General features: G+C 36.3%; 1 protein-coding gene across 2 annotated transcripts in view; it reads left to right on the top strand.

Annotated features, from left to right (window-relative positions):
* LOC104476303 (uncharacterized) overlaps window positions 1-25,189 on the top strand; it is a 41,910-nt gene extending 16,721 nt beyond the window's left edge. For both annotated transcript variants that reach the window (XM_086771995.1, XM_086771996.1), the window contains exons 4-10: window positions 878-966; window positions 1,325-1,401; window positions 5,934-6,077; window positions 18,997-20,783; window positions 23,235-23,320; window positions 24,008-24,053; window positions 25,005-25,189. In XM_086771995.1, the coding sequence (XP_086628121.1) occupies window positions 878-966; window positions 1,325-1,401; window positions 5,934-6,077; window positions 18,997-20,783; window positions 23,235-23,320; window positions 24,008-24,053; window positions 25,005-25,165 (2,390 nt within the window). In that variant the 3' untranslated portion in view covers window positions 25,166-25,189. The remainder of the gene's footprint in view (window positions 1-877; window positions 967-1,324; window positions 1,402-5,933; window positions 6,078-18,996; window positions 20,784-23,234; window positions 23,321-24,007; window positions 24,054-25,004) is intronic.
* The last annotated feature ends 317 nt before the right edge of the window (window positions 25,190-25,506 follow it).

Raw genomic sequence — 25,506 nt, forward strand, 5'->3', positions numbered from 1 at the left:
ATCAGGCTAATGTTAAAATGTTTTCTGTGCTGTGGAGCTGGTGAATCTCAGGTAGCCAACAGATTTGCATGTTTTGTCCCCTAAACTGCTCCAACCAGTCTCAGTTCTGCGCTGTAGTCTTTAGGATGCTTCTGCTGGGTAAGAAGCAGTATGCTCTTGCTGGTCCAAAGTTAAAAGCATGCTACTGTGTAAGCGTCCTGCCAAACAAATTGCATCATGGCTGTGCTCTGTCTGTCTTTCCATCAATAAAGATGCTAAATGGATGTACTTTCTTGCCAGTTGCTGTTTTGTAGAACTTGGAAACAGCTTATTATTTCTGAAGATTCCGCCCTTTTTTGGATTTGGTAGGAATTATCCAGTGAGTTCAAACATTATTCAAGCAGAGACAGCATGGTTGTAATTTTTTTTTAATGAATCTCAGAAATATTTCAGATATGTGACGTCTTTCTGTGAAGATCACCTATTTCTTAGCATTTTGTTGGAGAAGAATTGCAGTACGTAACCATGGGTCTCAGTTATGAGTGCACCATGTGTTACCTGGCAGGGCTGTTAAAGCTGGAACCAGGGTATCGTTTCATGCTGGGATCTCTGTACTCAGCAGGCCACAAACTTTGAGCAATTCTGTTGTGTTGCTTTAACTTCTACTCTTCCCTTTTACCCTTTTGCATCAATTCACCACCACCTGTTTTTTATTTTTCTTACCTTCTTGCTTCTACTTCTTTCGATTCCTGTCTTTACCTTTCAATGCTTTTATTCCTTTTCTTAGAACAGTGTGCTTCAGTCAGACTGGATTAGTGCAAAAAACATCTGGAACAGTTTATTTACATTTATTTGAGTTACATAGTTGTTTATTAACTTGCACTATTTTTCATTGCAGCAAAGCAAGCAATGGAGCAGGGAAAATCTCCAGTTATAATAGACAACACTAATACGCAAGCCTGGGAAATGAAGCCATATGTGGAAGTGGTAGGTTTTGGTGTGTGACTGTATCATGTTACAACTTTGCAAACTTACCTTTGCATGTGATAAGTTGGTCTATTTTGTCCAGAAACATTTTCCTTACTCAGGTTTCTAAAGAGAGACTGCTTATTGATATCAGTAATTGGTGTGTAAATACTTCCGACCAATTTAAGGATTGACTTGATCTAATCTGCTTAGGCTGGAATGAAAGCTAAGACAGGTTGAGGGTAAGTGAAATTCAGCATGCTACCACCACAGAGTTAACTACATCTGTTTGTTATACTGGTCTATAAACTTTTTTGTTGTTGTTACATTTTATATAATAATGATAAGCATATCACACATTTTTCTTTGGTTGCTGCAGGCCCTAGAAAAGGGATACAAAGTGGAGTTCCATGAGCCAGATACTTGGTGGAAGTTTGATCCTGAAGAATTAGAAAAGTAAGGTTTATATTACTTAAATCATTGTACTTATATATGGACATAGACTGATAAATATGCACACATAAATACACATGTAGTACATTATATTTTATTCAGTATCTTATTTTTTTAAATACTTTACTACTACTATAAAATGTACTTTGTTTACATAGGCATTTTGAGGTATACCTTCAAATGGAAGTGTAACGTATAAACAAACAGACAAATAGAGGTCCTGTCTTGTTGGCCAAAAAAGTCGATATTAAAACCCCTGTAAGAATCACTGCTATTATAGTGAATAATTATTCTGAGAAATTCGCTACTACAAAACGCTGACGGCAAGAATTAGGGAGAAGACAAAAATAAATTACTCATTTTGCAAGGAGTGCATCAGTATAAGTGTCCAAAATCAGTCCATTACTAATCAACAAAGGTTAAAAAGAAAGCTCATATTTTAGATTATTCTATTGCAAGATTTTGTGAAATTGTCCCCAGTTTGCAGAGGATCTGACTTAGAGTACTGTTGGACATAGGTCATTGGACTTCTGGGTTGTGAGAGTGCCTGGGAAACTGCTTATTATTCGTGGTTAAATGTCTCTTTTGTCTCAGATATATCTGCTTTAGGAATTTGAGGTAGCAAACCAATTTAGGGATATTTCTTTGTTTGAAATTTAGTGTAATATTTTAATGGTAGATCACAGAGAGTTCTCTTGCTGATTGTCATTTTATATGCTTCCAACTGACTTGGCTTATCATTGTTTCAGCTTTGTAAAGTAGCCACTACAATGCACAAAGTATGTGTGTATAATACTTACATGACTGACTTGGAGTTTATTGTGTTAAAGTTTCCACCTTTTGCTCCTAAGCTACCATTAACTTATCTTTAGAGATGGTGTCCTCTCTCTGTAGGATGAATTCTAGTAAGTTTTTCTAGTTTGGGGTGCAGCAAAGCCAAGTTAGGAAGCTGTCTTAGTAATCAGACATTTTTAAGATGTTCAGACATTAACAGATAACAGGATAAACAAACGTGAACTGTTGTTACTGTTGAATTTTATTGTCCAGTCATTAATTGTAGGAGTTAAGTTTATATCTTTCCCAAAACTAAAGGAAAAACCTTGAACTGTGAGGTGCTGCTAGCAGTTCTTGGGAGCTTTCTAAAAATATTTTAGAAGCTCCAGTTGCTTTAAATATTTGAATAGAGGCCCATTGTCTGGAAACTTTACTTTTTGAGAGTTTAGGAAGGGTGGTCATGTGAGGTTTCATTTTGTATTTCAGTTGTTTGGGGAGAGGGCTCAATTTTTCAGGTGTGGGTTTTTTTTCTTTCCATATTCATATATTTGGGGAAATAGATTATGAGAGATGTCATTGTAGTTTTGCAATTCCCCATATGAATTTTGAGCTCAACATCTTGTGCAGTATTTGGGCAAATACTATGCTAATAATAAATTTGGGTGATTTTATTAGTTATCTGGAGTCATACATTCTAATTCCTTCCTAAACAGCATCACTTAAGACTCTTTGTTTCTGGTAGCTGGAATAAAAAATACAATAGCTCCTACTTTAATTAGCAAAAGACTTTTCTTGTATTTTGCATGCATTCTCCTCACTTATTTGTTTTTAGTGGTGCTGTCTAGATTGTTAGTAGCTTTTATCAAGTGATATAATATGCCGATATTCTAGAAGTCAGATGGATTTCTAGATAGTATTTTTATAGGATTTTTTTTCTGCCACTGCTTAGTGTGTTTGAGAAATCTGTGAAAAGGCTCTCTAGGTCAACACTGAGTGAATTCTTGGTGTCAAGAATGTCACACATGTTTTAGTGTGAAATAGATGTCAGTGTTTTTTTCTTCCAGTGCCTGTGAGGTACAAATTATCTTTAGACTCAGTCATGAGTGGTTTGCTTTTAGTTTAGTTTTGTGGACATAACTTCTGTGAAAACATCTGGACTCCACAGACATACACCTTGCGGTAGTAGTCAAGACTTCTTGCATATCATTTAGATCTTTATAAGAAGCATTTTGTACTTTGATACTATTTTTAGGAAATCTTGAAAACTGCAGGTGAGAGAAGAATCACTGGTAGAAGAGAAATATTTTTTTTAATTTTTAAGTGTTTAATCAGTGTTGGATGAAAAGATTACCCTCTGTCATGTTTGTATGCTTTCTGAGTAGCTGGCCAGTTGGGAACTAGAACTTTTTTTTTAAAAAGTATATATTTGATTCAAGCTTTTGGGGAATAACAGGTATCCTCTGTATAATCTGTATTTTGTGAGAGATGTTGTTTTAATTTTAAAAAGTTACCTGCTGTATAACTTCACACAGAAGTGAAATGCAAACATGTTTAATCTTTTTTTCCTTCAGTGTGATTGTAAAACTGCAATTTAGTATTAACTTCATCAAACTTGTGCTGATTCTTTTAAATAGTAATGTCTGTGCAGGATTATTTTGCCCGTATATTAGTATCTAGGATTCTTCTAGTGTAGAAGCAGAACTTTGGAAGCTGGTTTTGCTTATCTATTGACAGAAGCAAAGTATAACTTACCTGTTAGGAGTTTTTGCTGGTACGTCTGCATTAGTTAAAGATGGATGGCTTTATGCTCTTTCAGCATGGCCAAGCTGCCAAAGGATGAGTGAAGACATGCCTAAAGAGGAGATCCCAGTATTAAATGACACTATACAGCGGATTTGTTTCCTTTTTTTACATTGATCTCTATGCTTGGTGCAATTTTTTGGGTGGTGATTTTATTATCCTGCTTTGTTCTTTGAGGACTTGCTCGTTTATCAAGTGATTATACACAAGTCTATTCAGTTGTGGATGAGTGAGCCCTTTATGCCCAGAGCACTTGAGCTGTAATCTTTTTCTAGGAGTACTAAGATATGGAAAATATCGAATAACTTTATGCTTCCGCTGTTTGGCAAAAAAGGACTTAGACTTCCTTGTCTCAGTTGTTCTTCTATCATGACAGTCAAGTACTTTATGGAATCCCCATATTTCTATGGGATTGGCTTTTTTTCTCTACCATTAACCTTATTCATATTCATGAATAAAATCTGAACTGTTAAGATTTGTTAACTGATAAGTTCAACATGCTGCTACTCCTGTACTAGTTTAAGCACAGTGTGGAAATTAGTACCATTTAAACAATGAGCCACTTGTGAGGATCACTCTAGTTTCTGATGTTGTCTCAGGGAAGAGTATCTATAAGAGAAATACTCAAGCCTTTTGTTAACAGAAAGAAAGCTGTTAAAGTACACCTTAAGGAGCGAGCATAATTTTGAATACTTCTGAGATCACCAGTTCTCCCATTCTCAATGTGAAACTCGTGTGCTACCTGCAGTACGGTTTGAACCCTCATCAACTACATATGTACTACTTTGTTGTGGTTAATATGCACAAACTCTGGGGTGGAGCAGGAAATCAGTCTTTTAAAATATTTTTGTATTAGAGTATTCTCTTTCCAGTGTAGCCTGTTTGTTCCCAGTATTGATTTCTCCTCTCTAGAACTGAGCAAGTTGGTAAGTAGGCCCATGCCTCTTCTGATCCTTGCAGAAAGCACAAAGATGCAGGCATATATTCCCTGTTGGTATGACTTGGAAATAACTTGGCTTGAACAAGGTTTCTTGGTGATAAGAATATATTGGGTTATGATATATGCTTGTCTACACTATCAAAACATTTTGTTTGTGTTTCATATCAGTTCTTTTAGATTCAGTTCTGTTACAGTGCTCTCAGTTCTCTGACATTCAGTTCGTGCATGAGCCTTGTGATTTTCTGTTTGGCAGAGCCTGAAATTTTCTGTTAACGTGGATTTTAAAATCCTATTCCATCGATACTAAGGAGAAAGATACATTCTAATGTAATCTCTAATGTCTCAGGTCCTTAATAGGCCAAGTTCTCATTGAAAGTAGCTGTTCACTAAACACGACAAGAACAGGACAACACTTTCGGCCTCTCTTTCCTTATATGTGTTTTGGTACACTTGTAAATTTACAGCAAGTATCAGTAAGTAGATAATAGTATCTGCTAGTAGATAAAGGTATCATGAGCATACTGTTCTGGTTCAAAACTACAATTGCTCCTTATTTTATACAGAGATTTATTGATGAGAAAATATTCTGTCATTAAGTCTTCAAACCATATAGTTTGATTTTTTAATGCTAGTTTGAACATTGCTTTCATAAGTAGTAGTCTGTAATATTATCAACCCTGTACTCATTAGCTAATATACCATGTAAAATCTGATTAATAAATAGAAAGTAAAGTCCTTCTAGGATTATCTAGGTACATAGTCCTGGTGAATAACATCACATTTCTGTATGAAGAAGGATACTGTATTGTTTTCTGTTATTTAATATATGCAGTGGTGAATTGTTAAAATAAACCTTAATACAAGTTGAATACTGAGAGAATGAGAATACAGTGCAATAGAAGTGAAATGTCAAATATGAAAAGCAGGAAGAAAAGTTGTGACATTTGATTTTTTTTTTCTTTTTCTTAAAGACTGTAAACATAAACATACCAGACAATTTATGTAAATTTTTATTTTGTAGGAGGAATAAACATGGGGTCACTCGTGAGAAGATTGCTCAGATGTTGGAACGATATGAATATCAAATATCCATACCTATTATCATGAATTCAGTGGTACCTCCCCACAAAAACACACAAAGGCCACCTCTGCAGCGAAGACATAGGTGGGGAGACAATACAGACTCATGGGATTCTTTCAATATTTCCAGTAGCCGATAATACAGTTGCAGTCAGTTAATAAAAATCTGTTACTTGCCCTTCTAAAACACAGCATCATCTCCAATAAAGCAGTGGATCTTCTGTATTTTAAATAGGCCTATTGCAAGACCATTTTCTTCTGGAGGTTGTTCCTTTAATGGACTTGCATGTAAATGAAACTGTACATAAAATGTTTTTTAAAACTATATTTATTACAGTTGTAATAACTTCGATTTTAGTTAAATATTTAATATAGTATGACATATAGCAGAGTCTTCCTTCATAAACCTAAGACAATGATGTTGTCATATATCAAATAACTGTTGAGCAGTTTTTTTTAAAGCGGTTATATAGCTGTCTTTTAAAAGAGAATTAAAGCCCCAGAAGAAGAGGTTATTTATGTGATAACCATTTTTAACAATTGCCATTTAGCCTCCTTATCTTATATGAGATTTTTTTTTTTTTTAAAACAATGATGTCCTGGATTGTACTTTTGTTCTATTTGGCCTGTATTGCCAGTTGCCAAAATTGTGGCATGTATTTTCTGGTTTCAGTTGTGGTTTTTGGGTTTGGTGGTTTTTTTGGTTTTTGGGTTGGTTCTTTTTTTTGATCCCAGAAGCTCGTGTGGCAGCTGAAGCAACATTATTCTGCCAATGCAGTATTCACCAGCCTTAAACTATGTAACCTGAATTTTTTTTTTTATTTGTTTGTTCTCAGTGGCTGCACACCACCAGTGTTTTTGTGCTGACTAAAAAAACCCTAAATTTTATCACTAAAAACAAACAAAAAAAAAATCACGGCTATGTCTTTCTAAGTCAATTTCATTCACTTAACAATAAAAATGAAGTATTAAAGCATTACGCTGTCAAGTGCCAGTCCAGAATTGGGATGCATCAATTCGATAGTGGGTATAAATCTGTAAAACCATATTGCATACCTAACTTTGACAATGTAATCTATGTAGCACATAACAAAGAATGAGCCAGCATGGAGATTGACTAATTTACTGCCCTTTTGGTCTTAAAAAATTATGAACTTGTAAGTTTTCACTTTGCTTCCTTTCTAACAGCTTGCTGCATTAATAAAATATATGCATCTTCAGTGTTGTTTTAGTAGTTCAATGCAACAGTTTTTATTATGTTAAAGCTTTTAGGATTTTATACAGATGAACATTATTACTAACTTGCTAGCTGAAATAACCTATCTTCAGATCTAACTACATTTAGTTTCCTTACACACTGAATGAGTAAATCTTGAATAGAAGTTTTGTCAAGAACATGAGTACTTAACTAAAAGAATTGTCATGGTTTTCTATTACTAAAGTGGTGTGGTAGTCATCAACATTTTGAAAATTCCAAAGCCAGCATAATTTTTGTTTACTTACAGACAATTTTTGAATAGGGTCTAAAAATCTCTTCATTTTTACAGTCTGAATACCATGAAAGTTGAAAATCCAGGTATATAATGAAGTATCTTTCTGTGGTTTTCTACACCTATTGTGCAAATCTAAATTTGTACAATTTAATGTATATCTGCAATAACATTTTCATAAGAGATTCTATTAATTATAAAAGTTGAAGTTTGCAGTTTCAAGTTTTGGTAATCATTTTAATTACTTAAAAATAATTTAAAATGTTTCAGTAGCGCATGGATTGTTAATATATTGAATTATGTGTATATTTAAAAAAGAAAGTTCTCCAACTATATTAACTGTATTCCTTCATTGTCTATTATTAATACCAATTATGTTACTTTATTATAGTTTTCATTATCTCTTTCCATATCTTAAAAGAATCATGGAAATAATTTTAAATGGTCAGTAATACTTTAATTATCCCAAAGTTTTTATATTTAAACATGAAAGCATCTTTCAAGTGGGAAGAAGATAAAAAGGTTTTGGAAAGACTAATTTTATTTACTCTATATTACTTCAAGCCATAATAAAGTAATAAAATTTATTGAGGCTTTATGTAGTATTTACACAGTGTGCTAAGGTATGACAAAAAAGAGCTGATTATTGAAAATGGATGTTACAATACCTTTTGGTACTTTCTGTCTTCAGTTTTAAAAGGAAGCAGATTTTTTAGCACTATTTAATTGATATTTCAGTTCTCTTTAACTGAATTTTTTTATTTAAATAGGTGTGAATTCATACTATTTTCAAATGGTGCAGTATTTTTTAATGTTATCTTTTAATGAATTATTGGTAGATGGTGAGTACTTTTGATATGCAAAGCATGCTGATCGATAATAGGCTTGCAGTTTGCAAAGGACACATAACAAGAAAGGAATGCTTTGCAGCTTGGTACTGTATCAAAGATTTCTTGTAAACTGCTTAATCTCTAAAGCTGTAGTCCAAGGTAAGTACAATGACGTGGTAGGTGAAAACACAATGGAATTACTGTCTAACACATACTTGTTTCATGGTATATTTCTGTTTCATGCGGGTATGACGGTCATGGTCATACATGTATCTCAGAAGTTGCTTTTACACTACAATATTTATATGTAAAAATAATAAAAAGATGATGTGAAATACATGTTGTAGGTATTGAATTTCTACTGCTCCCTCACAAACAAGGGAAATCTACTTATTTTGTCAAAAACTGTACCAGATGTGTAAGAACTCACTGTTCAGTTAGACTGGGGACCTAAACATTTTAATGTCTGGCATAGATTTTATGCAATACACCTGTTGATAATGATAGTGTACTTAGAATGAAGGTTTTCTATTGATTTAGATTGTTAGTAAATTGCTAGTTCATCGTATTTCATGAAATTATAGTGTTAGAATTTTTTAATGTAATGCACAGAACCTTAATATTACAAATGCATATTCTAAGTATTGCTGTATACTTCAAACTAGTGAGGTGTTTGGTAAGTAAATTTAAACAGAATAGTTAAAATACTCAGCTCTAGTTTTAACATCCTACTCTTCTAAGCATGACATTTAAATGAGAATTATTGCAGAAGATACATAATTTGGTTCATATAGCTGAGCAGTTAACATCAGCTATATAGGATTACATGTTGCTATAGGAAAAAAATAGCTCTATTTTTAGGGCTTCATCTAAACTTCCATTTCTTGTTTGAGTAGTTGACTTCCTGAATTATCAAGTCTTCATCAGCCTTGTCTAACAGATTATTTAGTGTTCATATTTTTCTTTTTTTTTTTTTTTTGAGAAGAAAAAAAAAAAACCAGAAACAAACACAATAAAAAACCCAAACCAACAACAACAACAAAACACCACAAAACCAAACACTAGAAGACGTATGTGTTGGTTTTGGCTGGGACAGAGTGAATTTTTTTCATAGCAGCCAGCATAGGGCTGTGTTTTGGATTTGTGCTGAAAACAGCACTGATAACACAGGGATGTTTCAGTGACTGCTGAGCAGTGCTTACACAGCGTCAAGGCCTCTTCTGCCTCTCACACCACCCCACCAGCAAGTGGGCTGGGGGTGCACAAGAAGCTGGGAGGGCACACAGCTGGGACAGCTGACCCCAGCTGACCAAAGGGATATTCCGCACCGTGTGATGTCATGCTCAGCGTAGAAACTGGGGGAAGAAGAAGAAGGGGGGACGTTCAGAGTGATGGCGTTTGTCTTCCCAAGTAACCTTTAAGCGTGATGGAGCTCTGCTTTCCTGGAGATGGCTGAACACCTGCCTGCTGATGGGAAGTAGTGAATGAATTCCTTATTTTGCTTTGCTTGCATGCGCAGCTTTTGCTTTACCCATTAAACTGTCTTTATCTCAACCCACGAGTTCTCTCACTTTTATCCTTATTATCTTCCCCCATCCCACCGAGGAGTGTGCGCAAGTGGCTGTGGGCGGCTTAGTTGCTGACTGAGGTGGTAACCTAATTAACACTTCTTTGATTTTTTTATATATGATGTTAAATTATTTCCTGTAAGGAATTCTGTCTTCTATTCTTGTAGTCACGTTCTGTGAAGGTTCACTGTAATCTAGTTTGCCATTCCACGTAATTTTTTTAAGCTTTTTGTCTTGAAGAAAGCCAAGATTTTGTCTTTTGTCATCTGTCTTTTTAAACCTTCTGCAGAGATGGTAGTATTTCTTTGTTTCTCTCCTGTGTTAGCATTTTATTCTTTGAGTTGACCAGTAGGATTAATTTTCAGTGAATTAGAAAAAAAAATTACTTTTGTATCTTCACATTCATGTGTGATACCTGTAGTGTGAATTGCTGCTTCCTCCTAGCAATCAAGTTTTCTAGAAGAAATTTCTTCCCTCTGTGTTGGTACATCACGGAGATGAGGTGACAAGGTGTATGTTGAGATTCGAGGGTTTTCCATACAAAAGAACAGAGACATGTATTACAATTCCCACTGAAGAGAAATAAGAAGATATAGTGTTGAAATGCAGTTAATGAAATTAAGTACTCAATTTAAAAGAATTACCATGTTTCATATAGGTCAGATGTGGAAATATTTCATTTCAGTGTTTCTACAGTGATGCTTTTTCATTTCAATGTTTTTTGTTCTCGTCCTTTTGAAATAAAAGCAAGAGCAGAGATTAAAGCTCTTCAGTAATCATTGCCTAGGTGAAAATCTACTTGTACATCAATTCATTTGGGTGGGCTTTTTTTTTTTTCATTATATAGGCTAATTGGTTGAAATGATCTGTAAATCAGCTTATTTTGAGTTCACAGAAAAAGATATGAAAGCATAGCTGGTCTTTTCAGTATCTAGAAGATAAAATAGTAAGTAACAGGGTTTGTCAAGGTCAGATCATCTCAAATTTGTCTAGTTTATTTCTGTAGTAATGGAGAAGCAGCAAGTGGTGGTTTTAGTTTGAGGTAGACTGTCGATGTGCCTTTTGATCAAGGATAATAAAAGCATTGAAGTATGGCATCTGGAACAGGTTTTTGTGGTTTCCTTTCAGGTGATAACGCTACTTCTTCATTTCTCAGGTAGGCAGGCAGGCAGGCCCGGACCATTTAACGTGTACCTCACTGCCACACAGTGCTGCTGTAACAGTACCAGGTTGTGCCAAGTCAGAGTACGTTGTACCCATAAAGTAATTTTTTTTTTCAGTTGTAATTGCAGTCTTTTTAGTAATGCTAAATATTCTTATTGTTTGAGCGGTTAATTGAATTCATTTGTGGTCCCTAAAACAGATACCACAGTAACTGCTTTATAATTGTGTGGATCATCCTGCTTGTCCTTTTTAAAATATTTTCTTGATAATACCTCTGTAAGTGTTCTAGGATTTTATGGAAACGTAGTAGAAAAATATTTTATGAGCAAAACTTTTGGAACATGTGCTTGCATGTTGTCTAACTCTACTGATTTTAAAAAGCATGAATTATTTAGTGGATGTTGTTTAATCTCAGATTGCTAACAGGCTAAGAAATGCTGCTTTAGCTGACTGAATACACATTTGCTTATTTCTGAGGGGTTTCTTGTGTCATCTACAAATCAGTCTTAGTCATGGGCCTATAATGCTGTTTGGCTGTTATTTTATTCATGACACTTGTAATATTTTTTTTTTCTTTACTCATCAGCCATAGGTTTTGGTAACCTATACTATAGGTTATAATAGTCTATAAGAACTCACCAAACAGTTTATCCCACATCTTGCTCTTAACCATGAAGAGTTCTGAAGGCTCATGAACCTGACTGTCCTGGTTTCAGCTGGGATAGAGTTAATTTTTTTTTTCCTAGTAGCTGGTGTAGTGCTGTGTTTTGGATTTAGTATGAGAATAATGTTGATAACACTCTGATGTTTTAGTTGTTGCTAAGCCATGCTTACACAAAGTCAAGGACTTCTCAGCTTCCCATGCCCTGTCACTGAGGAGGCTGGGGGTGGACAAGAAGCTGGGAGGGGGCACAGCCAGAACAGCTGACCCAAACTGGGCAAAGGGATATTCCATACCATATGGTGTCATGCTCAGCATAGAGACTGGGGGGAGTTGGCCAGGTGGGGGGGGGGGGGGGGGGGGGCAGCTGCTGCTCAGGAGTGGCGGGACATTGGTCGGCAGGTGGTGAGCGCTTGTTTTTCATTTGCATCACTTATCTTTCTTGGGTTTTATCTCTCTCTTTTTGTTATTTGCCTTTTCATCACAATTTATTATTTTACTTTTATTTTATTTCAATCATTAAAATGTTACCTCAACCCACAAGTTTTACTTTTTTAATTATCTTTTTCTTTTTTCTTCACGATTCTTTTCCTCCACCCCACTGCAGGGGGAGGTGGTGTGTGTGAGCAAACGGCTGTGTGGTGTTTAGCTGCCTGCCAGGTTAAACCACAACACTGACTTCACAGTGGGTTGACTGTAGTACTTTTCCCCTATTTAGTGTTTTTCCTGATAGTGTTCCTGTATTGCTTCTAAGATAAATATGCTGCTTTACAGGGATCTTGACAACAGCAGTGCAGACATTGGATCTCTGCAATTGTTTGGTACATGCACTATAAATATTCAGTGAAGGATACCTGATAAAATTTCAAAACTGTTTTCACTTCATGAAAGTGCAGTTAGCAGACTGTGCTTAGAGCTGTGCAGCAAAATTGCATTATATATTGGAGAAGAAATGGAATTCTGTGTATGTGTATGTAGAAGGGACAGTTAGAGCATTGTGTTTCATTCTGTTTCTGTTTTGTTCCAGCAGTCTAAACTGGGTTCTTATTTCTAATAATGCTTAGATTCTGTCCACAATGCTGTCCTTTTTGGTCCTAGGTCTCGAGGAGAGGTTTTATTGTGAGTAAAGATTGCTAACTATGGTTTAACTTTCTACTGCTCTGTAAAGAGTTGAGCTGCAAAGAGATTAAATGAGTTTGTTTTTCACCTGGATAGTTTGTGGTGCCTTTGTTGAGGATGCCAAGCTTTGAGCTCACTGGTACAAGTAAGATGTGACATACTGGAGTGAGCTGAGCAGAGTGGTCAGGGCCTGGAGCACATGCTGTACAAGGAGAGGCTGGGAGAAACAGATTGTTCAGCTTAATGCTGTCTTCACCTACCCAACAAGAGAGTATAGAGGTGGGGCCAGGTTCCTCTTAGATGAGAAACAATGGGTAGAAGTTGCAACATGGGGAAATTCCAGTTAGATGTTAGGTTGTGCAATCTCTATCCTTGGAGTGGTCAGAATTGTCTGGGCAAGGCACGGAGCAACGAGACCTCAGTTGGTGTTGTTCTGAGCAGAGGTTGGACCGTATGATCTCCAGAGGCCCTTTCTGACATAAATTATTCTGTTCTAATGGATATAGTGAAAGCAGTGTCTAGAATATCAAGAGAGTTAGCTTTGCTCTGTCAGAGAAGACTTTTCCATCACTAACAGAATGGCTGCCTGGTTTCGGGGTGTCAGACCGTAGGCTTGCATTAATACAGTATGCCATGATTCTCTTATTCTCGTGATGGGCACTAAGTTTCTGGTTTTAACTGTAGCAGCAAAACTGGCTGTACCATTTATTCTGGTTATTTTGCTCCATACCTGTATTGGCAGAGTTGCTCACAAGTTCCTGACGACACCTTTGGCTGATCCCCTTTCTTCTCCCTCAGGCAGTGTCCGTGACCACTTGTCTCTTGGTTGTACTGTTTTTCCAGACTTAGAAAATACTGTCATATATTAGTATTTATCTAAAGTATTTTTTTTTTCTGTCCAAAGGCAGACTTCTATTGACACTTAATACATTGCAGAATTGAAAGGCAGTCTTCTGCATCTGTTCATCCTCAGCACTCTAGGAATAATAGAGGGTTGTTTTGTAAAAAGTAATCATCCTTAAGGGGTAATGCATCATGCCTTTTGTGTATCTCTAGTCCTCTTGATGAAATAGGTATTGTAATTTTAATGTTGCAGTAGTCTACGTTAGAGGCTGGTTAAGTAATATTTACTGATACTGCTTTCTTTACTGTTTTCCTCTTGGAACTTCCCCCCTTCCCTTTCTCTTTATTCTAGAACTGCATCTTTCTCATCTGTCTGGTCTGTCTCAGTCCTGTGTGTTCAGTTACTACAGTTGTCTTCATAACTCTGGACCCATCTCCCCCTCCCTTTTCTTCCCTGAACTATAAACCTGTATGGAGAGCTATGCCTTTTTCTGTCTTTCAAATGCCTCAGTTCAAACTGATGCTGATTTAAAAACTGAGTATATATATATATATTTCCCCTCCGGCTGTCCTTTTAAATTTTTTTCTTGTTCTGCTGCAAGTAATATTTTCTGTTATACAATATATTTTCCTTCATTCCTGTTTCTCTTAGCCTCATTAAGTTTGCAGCATCCTTTTATGCTTTTGAAACTCATACTTTTGTTCCCAGAATTATGGTCTGTGCTTTGGTGGATATTTAATTACATGTCTTTGCTACAATTTTGTTTATTTAAGCTATTTTAAATATAGCTAAAATCTGACATCTTTCATTGAAAGTTCATAACAGAAAATAGCTTATTACGTGCTTCTAACTATTCCATTCTGCTCTCATTATGCCTCTGTTGCTTCCTTACACTCCCAGACATATTTTTCCTCTACTTGATTTTGCTTGTGTCTTACCTCAAATTTCATTTTACATTTTTTTTTTTTTTTTTTTGTGAGAAAGTGCCTTGGCAAGAAAGGCCAGCACTTCACCCTGTAAATCTAATTTGACTCTTAAACCCTTTTTGTTGTACTTGCTTATCTATACTCTGTTTTGATGGCTGCCACCTATGTCTTCTACCACTACGATGATATATCACAATATCACAATATGAAGTTCTTTTTATTTTCTGATTAAAATAGTGATTTATTTATTTATTTAAAGAGTAGACTCTATAGTGGCCTAAATAGGCAATGAAGTGGTTTTTTGTTTGGTTGGGTTTTTTTGTCTTCAGCAATTAGGATCTGGAAAGTCTGTCGCACGTGTGTGTAGACCTCATTTTTTATTTCACAATATAGTGAGAGCAGTGTCCAGAATATCAAAAGAGTCAGCTTTGCTCTGTTAGAGAAAACTTTTAAATCACTGACAGATTTATTATTTATTTCACAACCTCATGAGAACTTCAGTAAATCTGCCCTTTCCTGGGTAGAGCTTCTTGAGTGGAATTGCATAAGCAAATGCCTGGAAAGCAGCAGATTGTAAGGGAATACTGAAAAATGGATTGTGAGGTGGCTCACAGAATTTAATTTTTGAATGCAGATCTTCTCTCCTAAAATCAAGGATCCACTCAGATTCAATACTGTCTTATATTTGAACTGGTTAGATTCTATCTACACTGTGCAGCACATCTGTAACAGCAACTCTGTTTTTCATTTGCAAAGAAAAAGGTTGAGATTTTTAAGGTAATTGTTATAGTTGCATGTTTTTTTCAAGAGCTGTGATTTAGCCATTAGGCAAATGGGCTTTGCAGTTGCAGTGGATAAAGTTGTTTGTCTGTGGTCAGTCACAGTCCTCACCAGCGTGCTTCGTGGTTTTCAAGCTGGACCACCAGCTTTGGAAGATGTGGAATGTAAAGTGTCCTCCAGTGTGGCTGAGAGGAGGGTGCTTAGGATTTAGTGAGAACAGATTGCTTCACATCCACATATGCAGTAGTGCTAGAGCTTGTCCAGAAGATAATGAAAAACTGAGACTAATTGTTGTCTGGGAAGGTGGGATTTTTCTACCCTGTTACAGATTTTTGAAAGTTTTCCTCAAAATCCCATATGGAAATGTCTGTATGTCAATAGAAAAGTAAGGAGCACTGTGGCACAGCAGGTTACACCAAACTTTGTTAACTAGTGCAAATTTCTCCAAACTACTTCTCAAAGCAATGTATTTCTTGTCTAGCCTGGATTAATTTCAATCAGGTTGTCTTCATGCTTGAACTGGTATCATCCAAGTAATAGAACTGATGTCATCCAACTTGACAAGATGATTCATACTGTACTTCCAGTGCATGACGTTGGCATCTGTGTCTTTGACGTTCTCTTCAAAAGACTAAATGTTGAGAGAACTTAAACGAAAATTGATTCTCTGAGCCTTTGTGGGTGAGAAGCCTGATGATAAAGCTGCAGTTTGTTCTCTGTATTGTAAGTGCATCCCCTTAAGATGAATTCAGACCACTTGTAGCATGTCAATTGATTTTTTTTTTTTTCCTTCCCCTTCCCTTAATCTTCTTTTTAACACTGAGCTGCACTTGGTGTTGCAGAGAAATACAGTAAAACAAAACATGGTGGCTCTTCCCTGTCTGTGAGCATCCATCAATACCTCATTTGCTGATTTCCCCCCGCCCCTTTTTTTTTTTTTTTTAGTAATGAGTGTCATCTAAGCACCGTCTGTCAATGAAGCTGGACAGTGCTTTTTTGAGCAGTAGGTTAAAACCTTGAAGTCCTGTGTAACAGAGTTGTGGCAAAAAGCTTTTAATATTGTGTAAATTGTATGCTGAGAAATCAAAGTGCTGTTACAGAAAGTGAATTCCTATTTCAACAAAAATAATATTACATTTTTTCAGGTTTGTTTATTACTAACCAGTTTTTTTAAATGCATGATATATAGCAAAATTTAAATATCAACCGGAACGGCACCTTTTTTTCTTTTCCCTTTTGCGTGTGTTGTAGCACCCCAACCCCCGCCCCCAAACCAAACACAATGTGTTTAAAAACAATTCACTAGCAAATGCCCCTGTAAAGAACAGAGGTCTATCTCCATGCTGGTTCTTGAATTTTCTCAGTGTTTGTGTGCCATATGGTTTTACAACAAGGAAAACTCCTCAAAAGGCATGTAGGTGGACTAAAAGAGGAAGAATGAAGACAAAACTGAAGAAAAGTAGTAGACAATTTGCTTAATTAAATGCAAAAATGTTAACATGATCCTAGCTACACCCCAAGCAGGAAACTTTTACCTATGCCATCATGGTGCATTAGAGTGTTTCTTTGGAGCAGTTTTTTGTTAGAATCAGTTGGAAAACAGAAGCTGCCTGGAGAAGTGAAGAATAATGCGTTTTATAATTCTGCATTTATTAGTTCATCACGTTCCTTTTTGCTTTAGTCCTTTCTTTAGGAAATGCAAACTTTTAGAAAACTAATTTTGCTGAACTGCTATAAAACCTCCACGTTTCCAAAGCACAGAAATGACATAGCTGTTGTGTTTAACAGTAACTGTAGAATGTCACTATCGAAAGTCACATCCAGGTGTGCTAAACCATCAACCTGGACCAACATTTGCATTCGTTATTATTTTGACATGGAACAATTTCAATGCAATAATAGCTGTTAGTGCCTCTGGATCATCCAGGTTCTTTGGGAATTTTCATCACTGAAGAAGGAAGTTAAGACATAATCTATGATTATTATATGATTTCTGCAAATCTGGGTTGTATGTAAGATATTAATCTCTCTACCATTGCAGATGCTTCACTTTTCCACAATTTAATTCAATAGACAAATAAGATGTATTCAATACTAAAACTTTGTCACGCATCCCAAGTCTCTTTTGGGGAGAAAGGAGGCACATTGCTGAGTAGCGAAGGTATTGTGAGCAGAATTTGGGGTGGGATTTGTCTTGGCTGACTTCAAGTATCTGCAGTATACACATCTGCACTTAAGCCATAGCGTGCCGTGTTGAAAAACACAGATTTGGAAAAGGGAAAGTCAGTTTTCATTACTCAGAGGAAAGCCCCAGGTGGACTTAAATGCCAACATTTGAAGGCAATCCCATTTCTTAGTAGGCTGTCTCGTCTGGATGCCATTATAGTGCAAAAAATTTGTGTGCTTTCCAACAAGATCTTTTCAGAGATCTGTAGTGTTTGTTGCAGCAATATCAAGGCACCAAGACTTTGGAATCCTGGTGCAGCCAAGTGACTTTGGGGCTATACTGAGGTTGAGAAGGCTGCTGAGGTTCTTCACACTCAGATAATTAGAAGAGTTTGCTTTGTAGAGTTCAAATTAGAAAAAAAAATTATATGAAATTAACAGTGAATAAATTTAAGAATTAATAGAGGGTAAGGATAGGTTTCCATAGATGATAATTAGGTCCCAAGTTGGCCACTAGTTACTCTGGCTTTCCCTCTGCATGCACAGTCACCCTTTTTGATTTTATTTTTCTCTTCAGAATTTCAGAATACTGCACTTAAACCAGCTTATGTTATACATGAATGCCCAGAAAATAACTAATTTTACCCTATAATTCTTCTAGCTACTGCTTTGTTTGCTTTAGTGTGTTGTGTGAGGTACCATCCTGAACAGAGAGTTACAGAAAAGCAGAGAATTACAGAAAAGGAGCAGATCTTTAATATTAAGATTTATCAGTCAAACTTGGCTTTGAAAGTCTCATCTCTCTCTGAGGAGTTGCATAGGGAGAACTTAGATTTCTGGACTAGTTTTTTCTTAAGTGTATTGATTTCAGGGTTAGCTGGCTAATGGGCTAACATGAAGATTTCAGAGAAGTCACTGTTAGGGCTGCTATCTGTTAAATTTGATGAGAAATGCAGACCAAAAAAAATTAGACGTTCTGAAAAGTACAAAATCAATTGTAAATAACTGCCTACAACTGTGTTAATATTTCTGTAGTGTGTTATTTTGTTGCTAATAAAATATGAAATATTTTTAAAATACATATGCATTCACATATAATATGCTGAGCAGTAAATATCACAGTTGTAATCACTGTACTTTACATTATTCAGATTTTTGGTTAGTATGTTTTGAATTGGAGTCCAGCGTGTGTCTGCTGTAAAGGATGAAGTTTTCTTACTACATCCTGCACTTAGTAACTTTCTGCTCAGCATGACATTTCATGAAATTTTGGGATAGCAGTAGCTCTTTAGTATCTATTACTGAAATATAATTTAGAAAGCCCTCCAGAAACATGTTATTTGTACTTGCAGTAATTTGTGATACTTTTTGTAAAGCAAATTGAACACCACAAATACATTACTACTAAGATTTTTTTTTTTTTTACATTTAGGTTTTTGGGGTTTTTTTCATATAGGGAGAAAATCTTAAAGAAGAACCGTGGGCACCCATTGACAAAAGCAAAGCAGAGGAAAAAGCGAAAAAGAAACAAAAACCCAAAAGGCAGTCATACAGAAATTACAAAGAAAATATTAGGCGGAGCAGCTCATCGTCCAATTCCAGAAGACCAGGACACATCAGAAAGCGAAGAGGATGATTCAGAAGAAGAAAACAGCAAATCATTGTGTACATTCAGTGAAGATCCAGAGGACCCAGTAACAGTTTGTGAAGAGCCACTTAATGGTGATTATAAAAGCCTGAAGGAAGCTGCAGGGGTTTCAAGAGAAAGGTTTCCTGTCATTGTGCCTGAGGGCTCAACGATGTCGAACAGTACACTGAAAAATGAATTGCCTGTAGAAAGGGATGGTTCACTTCTAATAGATGTAAAACCTTTTTCTACTGAAAATCTAACCAAAAATGCATTTGATGATGAGGAAACAAATCAAAGACACAAAGAAAATCTTTGCAGAAGCAGCGTCCTAAAAATAAGCAACAATAAAAATTCCATCCAGGAAGCAGAAGGCATCTCTGAAGATTCTAGCATGCCACTGTTAAGTACAGAAAAAAACCTGGGATCATGTGAACCTGACATGGAAGCTAAGCTGTTAAGTTTAAATGGGGAAGGAAAAGAAATCTCTCAGTGTTACAATTCAATCATACATGATAAAGTGCCTGATAATAACACAGAGGGCAAAGGTGCATTAAAAGCAGAAGAGAACAGCTCTAATGCCTGGGCTTTTTTTTCAATTAATTTAACTAGTGAGGAATTGCAGCTGGGCTTTGATACACAAGTGGATCTCTCTTCTTGGTCTGAGGATAAATTGGTAGGTGAACAAAGACCTCCCAAAATGAGGAAACCTAAACAGTCTCATACGAACAGTTCAACACAGCTCAACTTCTGTTGGTCAAATGAAGGACTGGTAAAGGAAAACCATCAGGTAACAGTAACTGAGGAGACCAGCAATTTAATAAGCAATGGTCTGTTGGCATCTTCAGCCAGTGAAGTGCACTTCGATTCCCTTGTGGAAGCCAAGGCCACCTTCATGCAGTGTTCAAGTGAAGTAAATGTTCCAAGAAATGATGCCACACCAATTACATTGAAGAGGAAAAGATACAGAAAAATTGTCAACTTGGCACCAAAATTTAATCTACCAAGACAGATTACTGGTAGTATAGAAAGAGGGAAGGAAGTCCCAGTAAAAGAAGATGTTCCCCAAAAAAGTGGTGTGGAAGAGGAGCAGAAGAGCTTTCTGAGCAAGGACAGTGGAGAGGAATGTGAGCAGAACTGTGCATTGCAGGAATATTCTTCACCTTACAGTGGCACTGAGACAACCTGTTCCTTACCCACTGCAGATGCTCTGTTACATGATACTTCTTACATTCATTCAGGACAATCTTCTCCTATGCCACAATATTCCTGTGTAGTTTCCAGGACGAAGGAGGAGCAAGCTAGAACTCTTGAGCAACAACAGGTAGTTGATAAAAAAGAGGACGAGAGCGAACAAGTTTCTTCAGAGGTTACAAAGAGCCAGCCAGATATTTTGTCTTCTGTTAAAGTTGTTTGTGAATATCCAGAAGGTTCTAGTATATTGGCAAGCTGCGGTGAAAATGTGCACAACGCAGATGACCCAGAGCCAGCAGAGGCCTCACAACTTGAAGATAATCAAGATGTGAATATGAAATGTAGTTTTCTGGGACTTCCCTTATCATTAGGATTTGCTTTTCAACTTGTGCAGCTCTTTGGTTCTCCAGGTCTTCCACTGGGTAATACTCTTCTTGCTACTCCTATGTAAAAAAAACAACTACCCAAAAAACCCCACCCCCAAAACCCTAAGCAAACACCCCCTGCCCCAAACCAAACCAGCCAAACAAACAAAAAAAACCAAACAAATCCCTATGATTAAACACTCAGTTTTATTGCAGATACCAATCCTATTGCAAGGAATCACTGCTTCTTTGGTGATTATTTATTTCATTTTATTTTATTTTTCAATTAAATTCTTCTTCAGTCTCTGTCAAAGGTTCCATTGGGTTTGACTTCATATTTGTAGTCTCTTTAGTAACAAAGGCTTACTAACTTTAATTTCAAAGCATGAAGCTCTTGTTGATGTTTTAATACCTCCTACTGAGTAAGACTTTACTGTGTTGATTACAACTAAATGAAAACATGGTACAAAATGTGTGCCCTTATATAAAAGGTTCCATGTTTGGTTTTTCTATTCCACCTAGTCAATATAGTAGAATTCCTTTTTCTTTATTTAGTTGTTTTTTTTTTTAATAGCACTTTATGTGGCTTAGATACCATTGAAAAACTTTCCCAGAATCTAATTTAATTTTAAAATCAAATTTCAGGATGCATTTTCTGATACTGCATACCTTCTTTTTAATCATGCATGATTAAGAAGTGTCACAGTTGTATACTTGCCTTACGGATCTCCAGTTGTCATATTTTTGTACTTTCAGTGTAATCATGTTAAGTTAGCGCTTAGAGGTATGATGATGAGTCCTTGAAGGACTTTTCTGTGGCAACCATAATTTCCAAATTTACTGCAAGCTAACGTAACCATATGGAGCTGTAGCCAGCAACAACAGCAAACATTTGTTTGGAAATCAGCCTAGGACATGGTGTTGCGTACACACCTGCTGAAAGAGCTGCATCCCCTGTGCATAAAGCTCTGCAACTTCTCTGGTCCAAATTTAATCTGTACAAAATGAGTAACTTTGATTTGGTCAATAAATAGGATTTAAAAACACAAGGCATTTTTTTTCAGCATGTAGACCTTTATACCTATTTGTTTCAGTAGAATTTAAAGTTAACCATCTATTTTCATATGAAATTTTTGAAGATTACAATTGAGGAGCAGCTTATATCTGTTTATCTGCCAAAAGTCAACTCAAAATTCTTTGTTTTTATTGTAAAATTCAATGGCAATGTTACCTGTCAGAACAGTGATGCAGACCACTGGTAGCATTACTCAGCTTGGTCCCGAAAGGACCTGCAGTGCTGCTTTATCTAAAGCTGGCACCGCACACCAAAGAACTTGCCATACAGAGCAGAGAGGTAGTGCTGATGTTGTCAACTCTTTTATATAAAACATTTTTCTCCTTCAAACTTGGTGGTCTTTCATATCTGTGATCTTAAATTTCATCATCTTAGAGGGAGTTTGCCGTTACTTGATAACAGGGATCTTCTAGGAAAAAAAAAAGAAAAACAGGCATTCAGAAACACTCAGTAGGTTAGTGAACCAAATGTCGTCGTTCTTTGAGTCAGCAGCAGATTAAATTCTCTGTTTATATGAGTTTCCTTTGGAAATAACCTTTAAGAAATACAAGCTCACTCCAATACATCTCTGAAAACCTTCCAGCTTGTGATTGCTGTTTGTTGGGGGTTTTTTTCCATCAAAATTGTGCATGCTGTCCGCAGAAGGCTGGCCACATTCTCATTTGACTATAATTTTCCTAAAATTTCAAAATTTCTTGTGCTTTTTTGTGGCCTATTATATTCTGATAGGCTACCATTTATTCATGTACACATTTGATCTGTAGTATTTTACACCACTGGCAATTGCAGTCAATTTTTAATTGAAATTATTTTGGGGGAGGGAATTTTTGATAAGTAAATGTCTTTGGTTATTTATAAATGAAAGATTTAGTTGACCGACTTGCTTGTATGATTCTCACACAAGCAAAGAATATATTTTAGACTCTTCCTACAAAGAATTTCTTTTCAGCTTCTCCATCAGTGTTGGAGTTAAAACATTTTTAGAAAGTAATTTCTTTAGTGATATTGCATGAATTCCTATAATTAAACATTTTAAAGTTTAAAGCTTGTTACTTAAGTTGCATTTTGTTTAATTTATGGGCTAAAAGCTTTCTGATTTTCTTGTTTGCACCTAGTTTATGGAGTGTATGTGGGGGAAATGAGAGTATGGTAGGAAAGCCTTTGCCTAAAAAAAAAAAAGAAACCAAAACCAAATCTCCCTCCCCCTCCTCCCTTTCCCCTGCACTGGCCTTAGATTCTAGAAAACCTAAATTCTGGCTGTGCTGCTGGCTCACTTAAATAGCTAATGATTTTTTTTAAAGTGTGTGTGTATATATATATATATATATATATATATATATATATAGTGTGTGCAAAAATTGTAATTCAGTGATATATTTTGGCTATGGAGAGATCAGAACACTTAACTGCAAAAAATATATTTTTTTCTGCAGAATCCTTGTTGCCAGATGATTATATAGTTCCTCTTGACTGGAAAGTTTCAAAGATGATCTATTTACTGTGGAAGACCTCTGTGGAGGTATGAATTTTAGGGGATTTCCAAAGGCTTTCCAATATTCCAAGTGTAAAGAGGAATTCTTCGTTTCATAAGCAAGATGGTGCTCTTTGCTAGTAAACTTGCCTTTTTTTTTTTTTTTTATTTTTTTTTTAAATACCCACAATGAGGAGATGTATTTTTTATGTACTCTTCTGAATATTAGCAGAACCAGCTGCAGGCCATGGTAAGATTCAGATTTTGAAAGATAAGCTTCATAAATGTATACAAAGTAGTTGAAGGAGAAAAAAAAAAAAAGAAAGCCTTTTCCTGATACTTGTGTCCTGACCTGTCAGCTTAAGTACAACTTCAAATTAAGTACAACTTACCATCATCCAGTTGTTTTCCTTCACTACCTGTAGCTTCTTCATGGCTACTTCTACAAAGAATTGTAGCTAGGAAGTCATTCTGAGTGACTGATGGCAACTTAATTTTCCTTGTCTAGTTAGGAAGAGAAAGTCTTAACTTCTTCTCCCCCCCCCCCCCCCCCCCCCGCTACTGTGGCTGCTTTGTAAAGGTTTGTGTCTGGTAGTGGAACTGAGGAAAATCCTGAAAATATAAGGAAGCAGTAATTATAAAATAGAGCATGGACCTTGTTCTTTCCCAAAATAACAAAATCCCTCATAACATACTTTCTTTTTTTTCTCTCCGGACTATTATTATCTATTCTAGGAAAAACAGAAAACAAATGGATTGCAGAATGGAAACACCTTGGCTGGTAAGTGTATGCTGTGACACAAAAACTGCATAAAATACTTATTGTTCAGAAGATTAAATAGCTGATATCGAAGTGTGTCAGAGGTTTTCAGCACAAATAGGTGATAATGCTCCTCTTTGTGCAAAAGCAGTAGGGTGTGATAAATGAATCTGTGCCTCCACTGATGGCGTACATTTTATGGCAGAGCTACGGTTGCTGTGAATCATCACTTTACATTTCCTGATGCAAGTGCTGAAAGTCTTTGCCTTTTAAAGTTTCCCATATGGAATTAATCCAATGCTTAGCTCAAGTTTACCTGATTCCAAATTAGAAGGATATTTAGCATGAAAAAGTCTTTCTTTAGACTTCATTTCTCTGAAAACTTGAGCTTCTTCAACTTTAATTAAACTTAACAGTCACTAAAGATTGCCAGCATAACAATGTCAGGCTCTGGAGCAGCAAGGGTTATCAGGGTCCATGGGAAGCTCTGGACTTCTGCCTACAGTAATTCTTGCAGTGCGGCGGTTATGGGGTAAGGTTACTGATTGCCTTTTTCCATTATTCCCTATTAGTTTTGTATAATTTCACAAGTTGTGTAACAAGAGATTAAAAATACACAATAATTGCTCTCTGGAAGCTGGTAGGATTTGATGTCTGAAACAGGAGAGAAGTCTCTCTTTTTAAAAAGAGAAAAGGAAGCTCTTGGAAAGCTGAGAGGAAGCATAAGAGTAGGAATATACATACACATATCTGTATCTATATCTATAGCTATATAAATATAACTTCCCTGTCAGAGACAAACCTAAAAATTTAGTTTATTTCATAGGCCATTTAGGAGGCAATATCAGGAGTATTTTGAGGAAATAAAAGCTTCTTCTAGAAATACTCTATTCTGACATAACACAAATGACAGACTATGTAAGAGAATTTCAGGTGTCTCTGGCTGCAGCTTGAAATTTGTTTATTTTTTAGATGATATCATTTGTCTTGAAGATCTAAATGAAAATTGCCAAGAGAACCAAGACTCTTCTGAAACACTTGCAGAAATGGAGCTGTTTCAAGCTGTGACAGAGGAGAACACCACGACCTACACTAGCACTGGCAGTCTGGATGCTGTGTTTCATCAGTCATGACTGACTGCCTTAAATTCTGCATGAAGGAAAAGGTAACCAGTCGATTGCCCAGGTCCTGCCTCCATAGTCTCTTGCTCCTTGCAGCAGCTTCAGCGCTCAGCAAAGGCTTTGATTTGGGAATGCTAAGCTGATCAGGGTTTTGTATTGGCAGGAGGAGGGAAGTTAGTTGGGGTTTTTGTAGTAGTGTTTTTTTTCTTTTCCAGTTGAACATGCAAAATGAGTCAGGGAAAGTCCTGATGGCTGTTGGAGGATGAGACACCAGAGGTCAGATGGGTGTAAGCTGCTCTGGAGCTGCGGCCTGCTGCCTCAGGCTGAGCTGGTGCGATGGCTCGCTGCTGCCG

The sequence above is a fragment of the Chlamydotis macqueenii genome, chromosome 1 (genome assembly GCF_036417535.1).
Source record: "Chlamydotis macqueenii isolate bChlMac1 chromosome 1, bChlMac1.mat, whole genome shotgun sequence".
Taxonomy (NCBI): Eukaryota; Metazoa; Chordata; class Aves; order Otidiformes; family Otididae; genus Chlamydotis; species Chlamydotis macqueenii.